The sequence below is a fragment of the Trachurus trachurus genome, assembly GCF_905171665.1.
Source record: "Trachurus trachurus genome assembly, chromosome: 8".
Taxonomy (NCBI): Eukaryota; Metazoa; Chordata; class Actinopteri; order Carangiformes; family Carangidae; genus Trachurus; species Trachurus trachurus.
Window position 1 is genome coordinate 30,471,618 of NC_139905.1, and position 19,440 is coordinate 30,491,057.

The 19,440-nt window shown below is 42.6% G+C and overlaps 1 protein-coding gene and 1 long non-coding RNA gene across 2 annotated transcripts; one reads left to right on the forward strand and one right to left on the reverse strand.

The window, feature by feature from the left end:
• Positions 1–564: 564 nt before the first annotated feature.
• LOC310989375 lies at positions 565–1,500 on the reverse strand. The gene is made up of 3 exons (XR_014595531.1): positions 1,413–1,500; positions 1,095–1,263; positions 565–784 (listed from the first exon to the last, which is right to left on the reverse strand). It is a non-coding gene; the product is annotated as an uncharacterized lncRNA (long non-coding RNA).
• A 9,296-nt stretch (positions 1,501–10,796) lies between these two features.
• LOC310990053 (membrane-spanning 4-domains subfamily A member 4D-like) lies at positions 10,797–16,297 on the forward strand. Its single transcript, XM_083977278.1, has 7 exons — positions 10,797–10,975; positions 12,844–12,954; positions 13,617–13,673; positions 14,125–14,274; positions 14,457–14,567; positions 14,876–14,968; positions 16,122–16,297. The coding sequence occupies exons 1-7, from the start codon at positions 10,832–10,834 to the stop codon at positions 16,194–16,196; spliced, it is 741 nt and encodes a 246-aa protein (XP_083833404.1). The 5' UTR covers positions 10,797–10,831; the 3' UTR covers positions 16,197–16,297.
• The last annotated feature ends 3,143 nt before the right edge of the window (positions 16,298–19,440 follow it).

The following is a 19,440-nucleotide window of genomic DNA, read 5'->3' on the forward strand; positions in this document are numbered from 1 at the left end:
AGAATCCGGTCAATTTTAAAAATAAAATATTTAAATTATGATTAATTAAGTTGTTGCTTTTCCATCTATTTGTCAGTTGCGTCTGCACGCGAGACACACACATCCATTCATACAGAGCTAGAAACAGACCTGTGTGTGTGGAAAACCGAGTACAGACGGGTATAGATGCGAGTGGAGTCGATGTTTGACCGGCGGGGAGAGAGCAGGAGAAGCAGCTCCCTGTGAAGCCAGCCAAGCGCCTGCGAGGACGAGCGCTGCTCCCGCTCCGCTTCCACGGGCAGTGCGTCCGGGCTGTGAGTCGCGTCCATGTCGGTCAGTCTGTTGTCATCCTGCTTTGACTAGCGACGCAGGTGGGAAGTGACCAACACGTCCGGACAAGTTCCTCGGTGCTATGCTACCGTCACGTGCCACTGCCAAGTAGCCAGGGTCATTCAATGGGCCAAATTTAAAGTGCTGGCGCATTGAATTGCCACTCAGAATTAATTGCGTTAATTTTTCTAACGCGTTAATTTGCGGTGTAATTAATTAATCTAATTAACGCGTTAAACTGACAGCCCTACTAATAATAACTCAATCAGTCAATATCCATGCACAACAGCGTTGTACAAAATCTTGTAGTGCAAAGTTGTCTTCAAAAAAAGTACAAAAAAAGAACTACTCTGCTGCTGCAAAAAGACTGATGCCCACTCACAGTCAATTAGTTTCCTCAAAAGGTCCTCACATGGGGGGTCATTGTTGTCCACTTCTTGGTCTTTGAGCCTCTTCCTTGATGCCCAAGAAGCACCTGTTAACAAGCAAAGATAGTTTCAGTTTTAAACAGACGCATGTGTTGCAGGCAGCACCAAAACAAAAAATACAAAACAAAATTAACAGCTGTGACTGGACCGGTCGGTATTTGTTGGACCATAGTTAGTGTAACGTGTATACCCAGACCTGATCTGCAGAGCGAAATTGAATACAAGTTTGCAAGATCAGGATGGTCTCACCAGGCTAGCCTCAGGTACCTCATTTGTCAGCATTTTAGATCTCAAGACAATCATCAAGTTGGAAGCCTATACTATAATGTGAATTACAAGATCAAATGTGATCTTTACCTTTGAATGAACTCCAGCGTCGACGATCCAGCGGCAGGATACTCAAGGTTGAAGATGTAATAGCTACTGAAGAGAGCAGCTACTCCATGTAAAAAAAAAAAAGGGTGTGGGCCCATCACAACATGTCCCGCGATGGATTTAAGCCATCCAGAGGGCTTCGTCATGTCACCTGAAATGAACAGATACAACATCATGTGTTATGGGCACTTTGAGATCTGTTTCAGATATAAAGTGCTATACAAATGTAATTATTATTATTTATTGTGGCCATGTAAATTCCTAGAATCAAAACAAAATACTGTAACAAAGTAACATTACCTTGAATGCTCAAGCAGGCGGTGCTGGGGAGTTCTGCAGTATTGACGTCCACAGCAGTGGCACATGGCTGTAACATAGGCTAGTAACACACAATAGCATAGATTTAACATTAAAGGATAAATATTGTTCATTGGTCAGAGGTAAATCAGACATACAAATGTATTGTTAGTAGCCAAGTAACAATTTGGTCTATTAGTATGTCTGGCATGAAAACAGTCTGTGTTTGCAGTAGGGCTGCCACGATTAGTCGACTAGTCACGACTACGTCGACTATTAAAATCGTCGACAACTAATTTAATAGTCGATGCGTCGTTTTTTTTTTTTTAACTTTGTTTTTCTCTCAAAACTGCTGCGGCACCTTCCACACACGCACCCGCCGCTGCAGCCGCCCACCACACACACACTCACTCACTCACTCAAGGTGAGTTAGTACATGTGTTGTACCGGTGTAGACCCCCACCCTCCCTCCCCCCTGCCACCGCCGCCGCCGCCGCCGCCACCACCACCACCGCTCCTCCCTCTCTCTCTCTCTCTCTCTCTAGTCTGTCATTTTAAATGAGAAGCTGTACTAGGAGCGGTACCGCCGCTCCACTGTTTTAAATCACGGACTGAAAAACAGCCGTTCGTCATTTAAAAATAAAACCGCGGACTTATAGCCTATTGGAACGTTACCGCGTCTGGTCACAGCGGTCCTCGTCACGTAATGAGCGCTCATCTTAACGAGGAAGTCTTCTCTCGCGGCGTAAATCTACGTCAATATTTTCCGGTAGCTTCTCATCTCAGTCCGCACCTTGCAGAGTTTGAGCTGCACCTCAGTTTCACTTGTTTTCACTTGACAGTTTCACACAGAACTTTCTGTTGAGTCTTTCCATGTTTCTCCTTCTGTGATAGTAAAAAGGGACGTTTACATTTCTTCAGACAAGACGATTGTCTTATAAACTATTCGATTTTTTTTAACAGAACGACTATTATTTACACTGAGCACAAGTTATATTTGAATGATAGGCCTACCAAAACTTTATTATTGTGAATAATTCCTTAGTTTCAGGTGTCCACCTCATTTAATTTAAATGTAGCTATGTTTAATGCCAGAGACAAATGAAGGAAAGAAAAACCTAAAAAACCTTTAAGTATTTATTTTGGTGTTGTTTAGGCCAGTGCCTTATCCTTATTTTACTCAGCTGTTTGCACTTTATGCTACAGTTAAAGCTGCATATTTCATTAAAAGTTTAATGAACTATCATCTTAATTGTCTTTATTTTTAGTTAGCATATAGGCTACCTTAAACACTTCAAGCTGAAAGCTATGGTTATATGAGAGCAGCTGCATGCTGGTGCGATAAGCTGTATGTTTTACATTCAATTTACGTATGATCCGATTAGTCGACTAATCGAAAAAAATAGTCGGTGACTAGTCGACTATCAAAATAATCGTTTGTGGCAGCCCTAGTTTGCAGTGAGGCAGAGAGCCACAGTAACATTACAACCCTGACATTCACATGAGGTTCACAGACAATAAATGTGTTTTCTGCAGTAAACACAGGTTATCCTTCATCTCAGGCCCATTAAGTGGTCTAAACTTGCATAAAATGTCTAAAGTAAATAGTAGGGCTGTCAGTTTAACGCATTAATTAGATTAATTAATTACACCGCAAATTAACGCGTTAGAAAAATTAACGCAATTAATTCTGAGTGGCAATTCAATGCGCCAGCACTTTAAATTTGGCCCATTGAATGACCCTGGCTACTTGGCAGTGGCACGTCACGGTAGCATAGCACCGAGGAACTTGTCCGGGAGGGAACTGCTTCTCCTGCTCTCTCCCCGCCGGTCGAACATCGGCTGTGTTCGAAACCGCATACTTCTCCTACTACTCGTACTACTCATACTAACGATTTGAGTATGCAGTATGTTCACACTGCGCAGTATGCGATTTGCAGTAGGCGAGAAGTTCCCGGATGCATACTAGATTTGGCCGAAATGTTGAGTATACATCATGAGGTCACTACTCATACTCAAACTACCCAAGATGCAACGCAACGTGACGTCAAGGACCGCCTCTTCCTTGCCGCGAAAAAAAAAAAAAAAAAAGAACGGAGAAGGAGGAGCACGAGGTCGGTCCAAACGGCGTTTCCAAGCTAGCCACAGTGGGGACAGGTTCACTTCCTGTTTATAAAGTAAGAGCACTGACGTCATTGTAACGGCTTTCTTTATGGTCAATTGCAACGGGTGCTTTATTTTGACACAGAAACCGGAAGTACAGTGCTCACTACGGCTGGTTTTACTAACGCCAGAGAAGTCCGACTTCGTCCGACTAAAATTGTAAATAGGTGTTATTTTGTCATTTTTTCAACACCATGGGGATACGAAGTAGTACTTTCTCGCCTGAAAATGTTTCAAATGTTGCTGAAGTTATATATTTACAGAGTTTAGAGCTTAAGTGAAATCAGCTTCAGGGCGGCTGATTTCGGCTCGGGCAGGAGCGAAATGCATTGTGGGTTATCATAGTACGCAGCAGTGTGAACGCTCTGCATACTGTATGATCGATTAGTATGTAGTATGGAGTATGGAAGTATGCAGTATGGAAGTATGTAGTATGGAGTATGTGGTTTCGAACACAGCCATCGACTCCACTCGCATCTATACCCGTCTGTACTCTGTTTTCCACACACACAGGCAGTGTTGCCAACTCCTCAGTAAGCAAAGTCGCTATTGGCTGTCGTAAAAGTCGCTAAATGACGTCATGATCTCAGCGGGGGGGGGGGGGCGTGGAGTAGAGCGTCTCTGAATGCAGCGGAGGCAGCTCCGTGACACTACTGTGTGTAGGCTGAATACCTGTGAGTGCCCGCGGCAGCGCCGCTGCTCGTTGAAAACAGCTGTGATAACGTGATTTCAGGTCCAGAAACGTTTGTAATATCACGGGAAAAAGTCGCTAGATTTGTCGCTAGTCGCTTTTGACAAAAAAAGTCACCAAGAGGGGTTGGAAAGTCGCCAAGTTGGCAACACTGCACACAGGTCTATTTCTAGCTCTGTATGAATGGATGTGTGTGTCTCGCGTGCAGACGCAACTGACAAATAGACGGAAAAGCAACAACTTAATTTCAATCAGACAACTCTGGAATGAGAAGAAATCATTTATTGAGCATAAGCATAGCAAGCTGAAGCACAGCATGGATAGCATATTCTTGAGCATGGCTGCAGCAGGTTTGGCGTCAGGCTCTGACTCATATTCGTTCCCTGAATGATCTGCCTTGCCAGACATTTACAGGGAATGAAGCGGACCCCCCACAAGGGATCAAGAGACAGAGCCCCAAGGTGGATGCTGGGGAGGTGGTGGGTTTGCAAAACCTCATGGGCAGCAAGGCAGCAAGGCAGCAAGGCAGCAGCAGCGAAAGCAGAGCAGCAGCGAAAGCAGAGCAGCAGTGGCGTAGCAGCAGAAGCATAGCCAGGGGCGAGCAGGTGAGCTGGGAGATTTAAATAACCCGCCCTCTCTGGGCGAGGAGAGCATGTGACCGATCAGCTGATCAGGATGGGCGCGGCTTGAGTCGTCTGCCTGAACTAGCTTCGCAGGCTTCGCATCATTAATCATCATTTAAATATTTTATTTTGAAAATTGATCGGATTCTCTCGTCTTTTCTGAGCCCGACTTCCTGTCTGGTACGTCTATCCAGCTCGACAACAGCGCTCACGGCTCGTGTGAAATATAGAACAGACAGCGGCGCCGCAACCCGAGATGTGCGGCCAGGACGGCGAAGCCTGCGAAGTGGAGCGGCCGCGTCCCTCCAGTTCACACCAGACGCTGATTTCTCCGCGGCGGTCGCAAGCGCCTCTGCCCCTCAGCTGTTGTTTACTCACATAGAGCTGGTTTTTTTTACATCATGGATAAGTAAATAACCTAATAGAATTATAATGCCGTGTGCTGTGGGTCAAAACTCCCTCCACTTCGTCTCTGCCACTTCGTCACTCGTCTCTGCCTCTCTCTCTCGCTCTTTCCCTGTTTGTTTGTGTGTTTTGTGTGTGTGATCTGAAACTGCCTCCGCTCCAGGGCGCTGCGTTTCGGTTCCTCACCTGACCTAATCGGCTCTATGATGGGCTCTATGCACAGCTCCAGCACTTGCTGAATTTAAGGCAGGTCCTTCATTTCCTGTCTTACATTATTGGACCAACTGATTAATCCAGGTGTGTCTGACCATTGTGACTACTCAGACACACCTGGATTAATCAGTGTGTCCAATAATGTAAGACAGGAAATGAAGGACCTGCCTTAAATTCAGCAAGTGCTGGAGCTGTGCATAGAGCCCATTGGTTTGCTGGGATGTGCTTGACCATTTTCTTTTAAATTTCATTTATGAAACCACTTCACCAATAAAAATGTGGATTTCAAATCTTCTCTTCTAGGTGTATTCAATTGATTAGTCATGCAATACAATTTTGTAATGTCCTAGAATTTGAATTCTTTATTTTGGTAACTTTAGCAGATATAAGAATAAAATGCGATTAATTCGATTAATTAATTACAAATTCTATAATTAATTAGATTAATTTTTTTAATCGCCTGACAGCCCTAGTAGCCTAAATAGCAAACACTAGCTAGCTAAGCTAGTTAGCTAGCATTAGTGAAACGAGCTATCACTGCTGTGAGAGAACGTTTGACAATTTCAGGCACTTGCTAACAAAATATGAACTGTGCCATGAGATAAACATTAATTTAAAAATAACATGGGTGTTATGCATGTAGCTCACCTTCATTCAGCCCAGAAGAGAAAAGGGAAATGGTGTCTTCAGTTTCAGTGCCGAGTTCGGTTATTATGTCATGTGACTTACCAGGGAATATTTGAAAATACAATATTTCACTGTAATAATACTGTTGAATGCTGTGAAATCCTTGCATTTTTTACTGTGTTGCTGTGATATTACAGACCTTGTTGTGATATAACAGGGTTTATTTTATTGCAGTATTTAACTGTAAAATAACAGTTAAATGCTATAAAATCCAAGGATACTGTAGTTTTTACAGGTATTCATTGGCATATTACAGGGGAACGTAATTACAACAAGTTACTGTAAAATAATACTGTTAATTATTGTGAAATGCTGGTAATTTCTAACAGTGTTCCCTTCCTCCTTTCCCTTCTCCCTTCCTTCTTTCCACAATCCTTTTCCCCTCCCCTCATTCCTTCCATTCATCCTTACTTCTTCCTTTTTTACCCAATCTGTTCCCTCCCTCCTTCTATCTTTCCTTCCTTTTCCCCTTCCTCTTTCCTCCCATCTTTCCCTTTGTCCTTCCTTCCTTCCTTCCTTCCTTCCTTCCTTCCTTCCTTCCTTCCTTCCTTCCTTCCTTCCTTCCTTCCTTCCTTCCTTCCTTCCTTCCTTCCTTCCCTCTTTCTTTATTTCCTTCCTTCCTTCCCTTTGTCCTTCCTTCCTTCTTTCCCCTCTTCCTTCCTTCCTTCTTTCTTTTCTTCCTTCCTTCACTTCGTCCTTCCTTCCTTCCTTCCTTCCTTCCTTCCTTCCTTCCTTCCTTCCCTGACCCAGGAGGACAACAGGAGGGTTAAAGCTGCACAACTATCTGATGCTGTTAGTGCATATACAGTACATTACTGCCTCCCTTTAACCACCTTAGAGCAAGTGTTATGGCTAAGAGCTCCACCGCATAAACTGATGCAGTAGCTCTCTCCTTACTGTAATTGCCAGTCTACACTCTGGAATGTAAACAGCTGCCCCTGTGCGCCCAGTTTCTGGATCTTTTGACCCATCTGTAAATATCAATAGCTTGTCTACATAGTTCTGTTCAATATATCTTTACACCTGTACCACTTTGTCCTGATTTCTTCTTGAGTTTGCTCTGAATACCAAAATCCACCCATGGCTCCTGAAATACCCAAGGAGGAATTTCTGCACTACTGCACATTACATAAACCAATGCTTTCAGCTTTTACGTTTCCAACCCAGCCCAAGCTCCAAAAGTTTGTCTTGCTGTGCTCTGAACACTCCTCTAATATGGCTTTTGCTGGATGTGACCTTTTGTGCCCTTGCAGATACACCCAGTATGCTCCGGACGGGCTTTAGGAACCTTTACGAGCGCGCACACAACAGCCTGCGCGTCACACATTTCAGGATTCTGCTGATTCTGATTGGCTCATGAGAAGAATTCTGATTCTGATTGGCTGCCAGTAGCCTACTGTCAATCACATCAACGTGGGTATAGCCTCATTCTATTGGCTCTAACGATTCGAATGAGCTGTCAATCACTTGAATCAACCAATCCGCTGCAGAGATAGAGCCAGGCGTAACTGCACCCAAATAAGCTGCTCTCAGTGCTGCTTTACGCAGATATTTTGCTTTGCATTCACACTATTGTTCTTTCTCTCCGCCATTTTCTTTATACTTATTATTAGTGTGAATGCTGCATTAGAAATACATTGGAACAGTCTTCAAACTCTTCAACTCTTCTTACTTCTTTCAGCCACTAAAGCTTCACCATACTTTCTGCTAGAGACTTCATTCAAATTCTAAGCTAGACAAACGTTTTAAAGGTGTACAGAAATGGCCGTTTGTCCTGTTTGTCGCGCCGAGTTGTCACGAGCTGCAACACGAGTTTACCCGAGTAAGGAAAACGAATTTGATTGGTCGTTATCCAGCGGGCGGGATTTTCAAAGCTTGGGGCGAGCCCGAGCTCCGTGTGTGTGTGCGTGTCTCAGACGTTTGAATGACGGATTACGGATCCAATATCAGTGGCTGGTGAATCGTGTACAGGCTGACGTATAATCCGTGCGCCTGCATTATCCAATGCGAAAAAAAAAATACACACAAAATAGAATTTTGCACAAAGTTTGGCCTACATCGTCTAATAGATGAGTTATTACACTAATTTTATGACCCAGAGTGGGCTCAAATTCAATGCTCTTTTCTGTACACCTTTAAGTGTTCCTCTATGACTCAGCTTATTGATATCTTCAACAGTTTCTGATATTTGGCAGTTTTAAAATCATTAAGTTTTTTGACAAAATCCAGCTTTATAATAATGGGTGTGTGTTGCGTCTAACGAGCAGAGCTAGAGTGGTGACATCGTCAGCCAGAGTGGATAGAGGCAAAAAAACATTCTAGAGTTTTTCTGGCTAAACTGTCAGCACGGCCACAAATTAAACTCTAGACACATTATTTTCTCCAGTTTTGTAGCCACACTTGTCCTCTGGCAAAAATTCTGGTCAAAAATGCAAAGAGACTTAGATAATAATTTAAAATATTTTTTAAATGCAGCCAGGGAGCTCTCTGCTCTCATTCAGCCCAATGCATTTTTTTCACAGCAGCAGGAGAAGGTGCTCAACTTTGTAACTTGCTGTTAAGTGCTTTTTAATTCGTTTTAATTCACCAAAAAATAGTCACAGTGCCAGAAGCCAGTGATCCTCTTATTAAAGGTGTACAGAAAAGAAAATTGAATTTGAGCCCACTTTGGGTCATAAAATTAATGTGATAACTCATCTTTCAGACGTTGTAGGCCAAACTTTGTGCAAAATTCTATTTTTGAGTAAATCCGGGATGAAAGTGTGTATTTTTTTTTTCGCATTGGATAATGCAGGCGCACGGATTATACGTCAGCCTGTACACGATTCACCAGCCACTGATATTGGATCCGTCATCCGTCATTCAAACGTCTGAGACACGCACACACACACGGAGCTCGGTCTCGCCCCAAGCTTTGAATATCCCGCCCGCTCGATAACGACCAATCAAATTCGTTTTCCTCACTCGGGTAAACTCGTGTTGCAGCTCGTGACAACTCGGCGCGACAAACAGGACAAACGGCCATTTCTGTACACCTTTAAAGGTTTTCTTTGCCCCTCACATACTATCTGTGTCTGTAGCCTAGTGGTTAGCTTGCTGGGCTCAAGACCTGAAGGTTGCTTGTTCAAATCTTGCCTCAACAACAATTATAGTGAATTATTTTCCCACTCGTCCTCTGTTGACTTCTGATAACTTGCTTCATGTTGAAACTGCTGCTCTCAGTCTTTGCAACTGTGTGTACACTGTGGCCTAGAGGCAGAGTGAAAGTCTACTGACCTTTGTATGGTGATCAGTCACTGTTTGCACTATTTGCTAACTCTGCAACAGCGTTCAGCTGCTTTCAGCATTCACACGCATTTCCATCAGGAAATGCTACTTTATCTAGTTTATTACTGTTATGCTGTTGTGACAGTTGACGGTTCCTGTCACTATGCCTCCAATTGATCATGACCATAGACTGTAAAAAGAGGGGAGCATACATCAGTCCGACTGCCCATAAGTCCGACGGCTCATTTCTCCGACTACCCATTCTAAAGTGTTAAGGTTAGGTTTAGAGTAAGGTTAAGGGTTAGGGCTACTTAAGTCGGAGAAATGGGAGGTCGGACTAATGGACGCAAAAATAAAGAAATGTATGGTCGGAGAAATGGGTAGTCGGACGGACGTCATGCGCCCGTAAAAAGAATGGACGTAGCGTCCGTGACGTCACCCATTGGTTTTGGGGAGTCGTTTTTGTGACTCAAATATGGCGGCCTGAACAGCGCCATGTTGGATTGGCCGGCCGAGAACCCGCCCACTGGCCTCGAAGCAGCTGTCCACGGAGCTGCTCGGACCTGTCACTCAACGTTTCCGCTCCCTAATTGGCCAGAATTTTAACCTAATAACAGTAAAACGGTAGAGTTAAAAAAAAATTCACCCCCCTCAGAGTGTGTGCGGGGGTAGAAACTATCGATTGAGAAAAAAAAACGTTCTGACACCAGGCTTTTAACATGTTTATTGAGGATGTAAAATCGGCGATTTTAACATGGGGGTCTATGGGGAATGCTCCCTTCTGACACCAGCCCCCAGAGGAAGCCGGGGGGATTGCAGTTTTTTGAACGCGGAAGTGAGCTTCACTTCTCAGACCCACAACTGCCCCCTTGATCATGACTGGTAAGCGCGCGTGACTCTTACCCGGGAGGTGAGGGTTCAATCCCTGCCCGGGCCCTCTTCACCTTGCCACACTGTAATGTTGTCCATCCTTATTGTGTGAAGTAACTATGTGAAGAATTGCTGATCATCCAGGTCTTGCTGAAGTTTAACCAACTGGTTAGTCTCGCCTGGCTTCATTGATAAGTACAACAGGCAATTCAACTGCGCAACAGTTGAACTGTCTGGTGCTTCCTTGCTGCACAAAGGAAGTATTGATAGCTATAAACATAAATGACCCAGTATGCCAGGAATCCTCGTCAGCCTCTACTTCATCATCCTCTGTGTCTGTGGAAACTGTATCCTCCTCATAAAGAAATGTTTACCACACAAAACAACGCTGACCTTTGGAATCAGTCTTCTGATCAATCATTAACAGGTCTTAAATTAACTTGGCATATAAATGACTGACCAGGAAGCAGCAGCTCAGAGCAGCAGAGGGAAATTTTGGAAAAATGTCATCGTCTGTATCAACTACGGTGGGAGGTGTGGTGGTGGTCACCCATGTCCACCCAGTGCCTCAGAATGGTGGAAATAATGGACAACAACATTATGTCGGGATAAACAAGTTCAGCAGGAACAGCCCACTGGTGCTTGGGGTAAGAGTAAGCTCTTCAGTATTTGGAGCAAGAGCAGCAGACTCAGTGTTATGGTGTTCTAGATCTAAGGTGTTCTAGACCTGAGTTATTGAGGTCTCATGGCCCTGGTTCAAGTGGCCACAGCAAAAGGGAAAGACTTCTCAGTAAGGATTAAAAAAGACTAACACATCAAACCAATTTAGAAGACCAAATTAAACATTCTAGTGTGAAAATTACTAGAATCAGTGGCGTGAGGTGCCATAAACCGAAACGTAGCACTCGAATTAAGGCATTATGAAACCAAAAAGTCTAAACAGAGAGAGTGTGACAAACAACCAAACCTCAAACAATCCCAGTGGTTAGGTCAGCCATCACATGCAGCCTCCAGGAGATCCTAGGGATCATCACAGGTGTTACCCCTAAGATGTTTTCAACCTGATGTGATCTACGTAGAAGGTTTTACTTAAAGCAGAAGTGAGTGATATATTTGTGTTAATATAAGTCTTAAATAGTTATATCTTCCGACAGCAAACACTTACATAGAGTGTTTGGTCTGAAACACGGGTCTCTCAGTCCCTCTGCTCTGCTCTGAGCCGAAGAGAAAACATTTATCGTATCCTACAGTTTTTATCCAATGAGGAGAGAGAACGGCATGCAGGGCTGTGTGTGCAGCCAAGGAACGCCGTGAATGTGGTGACGTAGCGACGAGGACTGTTATGGTGCGTTCAAGGAAACTCGTATTTTTCCGACCGTGAAGTGGTACCAGTTCGATCTGGTACAAGTTCACCGGTCGGAAGTTACGAGTGGCCGTTATAGTGACTTTCACCGGTAAAACAGGTCGGAAAAACACGAGTGGGTTGCCTGGAACGCTACAAAGTCGTAAGTTGTGACTTGAAGCTGTAATTTACGATTTCAAAAGCCTGCCTGGAACGCAGCATTAGCGAAAACGACCGGATCACTCACTTCTGCTTTAAAGGATCCATCACCTGAAAATCACTTTTTTTCAGGTTATTGCATGTATAACTCGATCTTCTCTGTCACTGACAAATGCCATGGATGTATTATATTAACTGGATACCGGACCGGAAAATGGCCGCCGTTCATTTCAATGGAAGTTACTCGCCTGGCGCATACGCCGAAAAAGTTTCTGACTTCCGGGTTTACTTCCGCGTTACGCGGCCCATAGAGCATGCGCAGTTGAGTCGCCCCCCATAATGCTCTGCGGTCTCCCATCATGCCCTGGGGCAATGAGAACGAGCAACCGCCGTTCTAGTTTTGGCGCTGCGCGTTCATGTATGTGTTACTTGTGGATTTAATGAATGAGTATTAAGACTTTTACAGGACTCACACAGACTTTAAAACAAAGATAATGATTTAAAAAGCAAGACGGCCGATCGTAGGTTTACTACGGTCGTTTATATGATTGTTAAATCGTTTCGATACGCGGGTGGGCTCATTCTTTTTGGTTTTGAACGCTTCATCGCCCATTAGCAGTAAAAAACTTAAAACGCATGTGAATTTCTTGCCTCATGAACCTTTAACTTGAGCAGAACTTCAGGGCTGAAAAAATTCTTGAAAAATCTACCCATTTGGGGCGGTGCGTGGCGCAGTGGGTAAAGCGGCCGCCCCATGTAGAGGCTACAGTCCTCACCGCAGGCGGCCCCAGTTCGAATCCCACGTCGGGCAGACCTTTCCTGCATGTCATTCCCCCTCTCTCTGCCTCCGCCTTTCCTGTCTATCTCACTGTGTACTATCAAATAAAGGCAAAAAAAAAAAATCTACCCATTTGAGAATACATGCCTCATGCACTGGATATTTCATGTGATCCATCTGTTTGTTTAACCATCAACACTGTGTTACTGTACCTCTGACTGTGTTTGTCCCTTCAGACAATCCAGATCATAGCTGGCCTGCTGTTTCTGTTGCTTGGGATTGTGATGGCGATTGATGCAGATTCATTCGGGGTATACAGTGGCATTTTCGTCTGGGGAGCTTTGACGGTGAGTCAACTGTAGTATAAGAAAAATGGGGGAATTCCCATGATGTAAATGGCTGCATGGATATTGTATTGTATTCTCATTGTATTCTATTGTATTCTCAGTTAACCATTCACACAAACAGCTATAATATCCTGGAAACTACTTATCTGAAACTACTGCCTGACAGAGTTCCAGATAAAGCAGAGTTATCACTCACAGTGAAGCCACGGGGGAGGCAGCTCTTAGGCAGGAGGGAGGAGTAGTAACGGTAACTAACACACAAGTGGGCAATGAGTGAGCTCTGACCTTTAAAGCTGCAGAGTAAAGAACAGAGCGCCCCCTGGCTTCCTACTGTTCACATACAACGGTCTATTCATCTGACACACACCCTCGGATCATGCAGCAGGGAGTGATGCCGCACTCTGACTGGGTTACACAGCTGGGAGCAGAGTAATTTAGTGCAGAGGTACTGATTCTTCCAGTAATGAACAGGACAGTACGTCATCATGGTAAACATCACCAAGAGCACAACTTAACTAGCACTAATGAACAAGAATGACAGGGTTGTTGCAGCTTCACTGCAGGTTGTACAGGATATCACCTACATGGTTTCAGAAAGTGATCTTCATCTTCCAGATGTTGAATATGTATCAAAATAATAATTGTGTCCTTCTATGTTGCAGTATGTCGCAGCTGGAAGTCTGACAGTGGCTGCTGGGAAACATCTGACCCGCTGTCTGGTTAGTGTCTTTGAATACTTATTGGTTACTAGGTTCATGATGGTGTTGTGACGAAATAGCGGTGTCACAATTCAGGGGTCTCATTGTTCAGAGGCTGCAATTTAAAAAATAATTCACCATTTATGACACAATATAATTTAAATATACAGGTAAAACAAAGTGATGAAATTTTATATCCAAATGGTAAAATATCAACTTTACTGTGACACCATAATGTTCTAAAAAAAAAAATGCTATTATTCAGTAATGCTCAAAATGCCCCTCATTAAAAACAAGGGAGAATGTTTTCCTGCATTACTTTGAATTGGATCACATTGTGATTTTGTGATATCCAATTCTTAGTACAGTAAGACATAAAATTGATGTGGATGACAGTTGACAGCATGTCCTGCATGCAGATGGACATAGGTGTCCAGGTGTCCTCATGTGTTGTTTCCTGTCTCTCTGCTAGGTGAACGGCGCTTTGAGTGTCTCTGTCGTTGCAGCTGTATTTTCATTGACTGGCACCATCCTCTATTCATTGGACGCTGCAGGAGTATTGAACCGCTGCTACAATAGTTATCCTCCTTATGAACCTTCTTGGATCTGCTCAATTTACCGGGTATTCACTTTATTATTTTTACCCAGAGCTACAGCATGCAGACAGATAATGACTCAGAAGGAAGAATCAGCTGCTGTGGATTGTTTGTCATCAGCGAAAACCGGTTGCTGTGTGAAAATAGTCTGTGCTGAGAAAACACCTGTGTCTGCACTCACTACAACTTCCTTGTTTGTTTTTGCTAGGTACGGATGCAAGGATTTTCAGGGATCTTGGCTATTTTGAGTTTGTTGGAATTCATTACTTCAATCACCGTTACAGCATATGCCGGCAGAGCTACTTGCAATTGCTGCGAGGTGAGTCGGCCACAGTATGACATCAAATTCAGTATTCTCCACTATAATCATTGTTGTGTTGTGATCTGTAGTACAAGTACACAGCATAGTTATCTTATTGTTATTATCATTTCTTATTTATTTGACTACAGTAAATCAGCCTAAACATGTCTTTACATCTAAACTCACTCATTGGACCATCTCCCTAATTAGTGTTTGATATCTGGCTACTGAGAACTAATTACACAGGGAATGTCCAGATGCTTGTCAAACAGTTTGTTTGTTTGTTGCTTGTTTTCTGTAAATGAATCTGTGTGTTTGACTTGCAGGCACAACAACTGGTTGTTGAAAACGCAGGAGCTTCAGTGATTATGCCCTCTCCCCAAGCACCAGGTGTCCAGGTGGCTCAGCACCCTGCACAGGTCGGTCAAATCTTTGAAGTTGTGAATACCGGTGGATATTGTCTTTAGGCAAGGCAAGGCAAGGCATCTTTATTTATACAGTATAGCGCATTTCATACCAAGGCGACTCAATGTGCTTCACATAAAGACAAAACATTTAAAAAGAATAGCATAACATCCCCTCTTGTAGTCTACTTGCCAGCCCATAGGGCCCCATTGTGAACCCGGAAATGTTGAGTACCCCAGAGTTTTATGTTGGAAATATATAGTATGGGTCCCCAGTATTCAGAAACTGCCGGATGCTAACTTACTGGGCAATTAGCAACACAGACATAATTAGCATAAATTAGCATAATTGCCTATGGGCAATATTTCAACAAAATTGACTTGGCTGATCTTGGCAATATTGGAGTGGTTTTAGGGGTTATTGATGATGCTGAATCCATTTCTGACATTTTCAAAATTCAAAATGGCTGTCTAAACCGGAAGTGACCAGATTTTAACCGCCAGTGGGCCAATTTTGATGGATTTCAAAATCTGGTCACTTCCGGTTTAGACAGCCATTTCATCATCAATAATCCCTAAAACCACTCCAATATTGCCCAGATCAGCCATGTCAATTTTGTTGAAATATTGCCCATATAGGCAATTATGTTAATTTATGCTAATTATGTCAATTATGCTAATTGTCCAATATATATAAGTTAGCATCCGGCAGTTTCTGAATACTGGGGACCCATACTATCTTTTTCTAACATAAAACTTTGGGGTACTCAACATTTCCGGGTACTCATTGTTGGCAAGTAGACTATTGTCCTGTGTTGTTATATATGTTTGTTTTTCACCCCTGTCTTACACACTTTTCCACTTGTATTGTTTCCTGCTTCATGTTGTTTTATCACCTGTATTGCACTATGGATATGAATTAAAAAAAAAAAAAAAAAAAAAGAATAGCATAAAACAGCATAAAAACAAACAATTAAAAAAATGAAACATAAAAAATACATTTAACATAGAGTTAAAAGAAAGAACAAAGACGAATAAAAAGTATAGAGAGAAAAGAAAATAGATAAAGTTCAAAATTCTTAAAACGTGCTCAGGTATAAGCACTTGAAAAGAGAAATATTTTAACCTGCAGCTTTAGAAGTTCATTCCAACCCATTTTGTTTTGCAGGTGCAGATGAATTACCCTAAAAGCCCACAACAACCAGGGGCCGAGCCCCCGCCCTACGCCACTGTCATGGCTTGAGAAGTCAGACAACATCCATCTTCACGAACCTCTATACACACATGCCTGTTTTAACATGCTCTCTTAGGTGGAAATTACTATAAAATGAAAATCTAAATGTGTCTTTTCTCAGCTTTTGTAAAACCTGACATGAGATTTTTTTTTTTTTATGTTAGCATTCAGCGATGATTACACTGTGATGATGAAAAATGTTTTTATGCAGGGAAGATAGAGCAACACAGTGGATATGATTAAGCTTTGGCAGTCACAACAAACATCATATGATAACATCATTCAGAATTATTTTTCCCTCATCAGTCTAGACTGGATATCCCAAAAAGAGTTTTAGACCGATCGTCCCTGAGGTGCTGAAATTATAGGGGCAAGTGAAAAAGAAGATATAGCCTACTCAAGTAGTAAAGTCATTTTATTAAAGGGAGGGATCAGGAACAGGTTTTTTAATCCAGCACCACCACCACATCCCCTCCCGGGACCTCCGCTCATCCAAAGGAAACATCCTCTCACCGCCTGCACGGACCAAGCACCGAACCTGGGGGACAGAGCCTTTTCCATCGCTGCCCGCTCCCTGTGGAACTCACTCCCCAAACCCATCCGCATCTGCACACCTCTCCCAACATTAAAGACCATTCTTTAGGCTTTTAATACATAATTTTTGTGTGTTTTACTGTATACTGATTTTTGTGTGTTTTATACTGTTTTATTGCTGTTTTTAATCTGAATTCCACTCTGACTTTGCTCCATTTTTTGATTTTTAAAGTGTAATGTGTTTTTGAGCATCTGTAAAAGCGCTTACAAATAAATTGTATAATTATCATTATTATTATCCAATTTATTCCACCAGAAACTACAAATTGGGAAAAGAGTGAGCTGGGGGTCTGATGTATTCAAGATAGCACCAATTAACTGTCGTCTGATTGGTCTCTTGAAAGGCGCATACAAAAATATTTATATTAATTAGAATAGAATAGAATACTACTAGAATACTACTTACATGTGTGACAAGTCAAATGCATTAAAACATATCAAATCTAACCAAGTCATACATTGATTTTATTCAACTAAGCTGTTAAACCTGCAAGTGAAGCCTGAGTTGTTTAATATGGCACTCAAGGTCGCCTAAATAGAAACTAATGTACTGTCAAATAATAAAGTATGTTGTATGCAACCAAACCTGTGTGTGAGTTATTTCAATACTTAAATGTTAAACCAATAAACCAACTTAATTGAATGTATATAATGCACATAAACAAAATATGGTTAACAGTAGTTTCAAGCTTGTTTGTAGCGGAAGTTCCTCTTCCCGGTTCGTCCAAATTTGACGAACCAGGAAGAGGAACTTCTGCTACAAAACAAGCTTGAAATATAGACTTATTTATTTTTTTCCGGAACAATTTCTCATGTTGGGGCTTCAATACAAGACGGACATTACATACAAGCAGCATGGAGGTATTTGGATGTTTTTTGGTGTGTCTTTTTGTTACGACGACAGTTGGTATCCATTTGCAACCGTTATATGGACATGCACTGCTACGCCGAGACCCCCTGTAACTCAGAGAAGCCACGGAGGACTCTGAAACTTCTCCCAGCCCTTAGTCCACATGAGGGTGAGTAGATAATGAGTGAAATTTCAATTTTGCGTGAACTATCCCTTTAATCAAGATTGTACTCTGTCTCTGTGGACACCTGACACGATCCTGCTTCAGCTATTCAAGAAGCCCCCATCAAATGCTAGTGCATAAATAACTTGCCTGTACTTGAATTGACAGTGTTTGTGCATGTATAAGAAAAAAACACACCAATTACACATATTAGGACTGAACATTTTATTCTGTACTTTTCCAGAACTTCTGTACAATACCAACATTTCCATGAGCTGGAAATGATCACTTCTGTTAGCAACTTAACCCTTTTACAAAGCCACAGGAGAACCCTGCTATAAGCACAACACAAAACAACCAGACAGGGATATGATCTCCTCACTTCAGGAAGTCTGCTGCAATCAACATTTTGGCAATCACATATATTCTTTTAGGAGCCGCTCCTCATATAAACATCCTTATAACATAATAAAATAAAAGATAAAGGAATGCCCTACATTGGTAATACGGTTTGAATCTTCAGCAAGCTAACCGCTGCCAGTGGCGTGGGGGTCCGACGAAAATGCTGACAGCAGAGCCCAAAGTGCTCTTCTTCTCTAAAGGCAAGACACTGGAGGGCAGTGGAAGGCAGAAAAGAAGCTACAACAAGCACGACGGCTGTTCATCTGTCCAGCTGTCTCTTGTTGAAAGGTTGTCTTGAAGAGAGTCTGAAAAAGGCTGATTTTGGGGGCTTGGGCTTCAAGGATCAGTTGACAAAACACCGAGGGAAATACTGTGTATTAATTAGAGTTGGATGAGAGGATGCCACCTCCATTAAAACTTAACATTAGCAACATGCTCATTAGCTTCAACTGAAATGGATTGAAAACTGTAGATTTTCTCCCACATTTTAGAGTTGAGTAAAATGAGGAAAGAAATCTCAGCCAATCTGAACGGGCAAAATGATCAGAGTAGAACTTTGAATGTAAAATGTGTGTAATTGAGACAGATCTGAACCTATCCGAGTGTTTTTTTCATTGAAAGCCCAACAAACAAGAACAATGTTAAAGGGATAGTTCAACATTTTGGCAAATTGGCCCATTGTCATAATCGCTATAGTCATAGCAGTAGGTTCGTTACCTTTAATTGCCGGTGCAAGCTATTTTTAGAACGGCGGAGCGGAGCGGCGAGCTGCTCAGAGCTATGGAGGCTAAGGGAATTTCTTGGTTTCCCTCATCAAACTCATCAAATACACAACCCAACAACTCAAAAGCGCTGTCGTGGACAAGTTGTGAGCTGCACATTCACCACGCTATGAGATAATAATAGAACGTTACCAGAGCTGTTTTAGAGGTAAATTCATGCAAAACCGCTGATGCGCGTTGCGTTCAGGGACCGTTTTTCAGCAAGCAGACTCTGTATTTACCCTGTATTTACCTCGAAAACGGCTCCGTTTCGTAACGTTCCATTATTATCTCATAGCGTGGTGAATGTGCAGGTCACAACTTGTCCACGAAAGCGTTTTGGAGTTTTGGGATTTTGTATTTGATGAGTTTGATGAGGGAAACCAAGAAATCCCTTTAGCCTCCATAGCGTAGCTCTGAGCAGCCTGCCACTCTGCTCCACCGTTCTAAAAATAGCTTACACCAACAAATAAAGTTAACAAA

What these genes read in the sequence shown, in the direction of transcription:
- LOC310990053 (XM_083977278.1), top strand. Translation starts at nt 10,832, where the DNA reads ATGTCATCGTCTGTATCAACTACGGTGGGAGGTGTGGTGGTGGTCACC. An exon ending in AACATCTGACCCGCTGTCTG is followed by an intron (nt 13,674 to 14,124) that starts GTTAGTGTCTTT and finishes TCTCTCTGCTAG; the next exon opens with GTGAACGGCGCTTTGAGTGT. An exon ending in TGGCTCAGCACCCTGCACAG is followed by an intron (nt 14,969 to 16,121) that starts GTCGGTCAAATC and finishes TTTGTTTTGCAG; the next exon opens with GTGCAGATGAATTACCCTAA.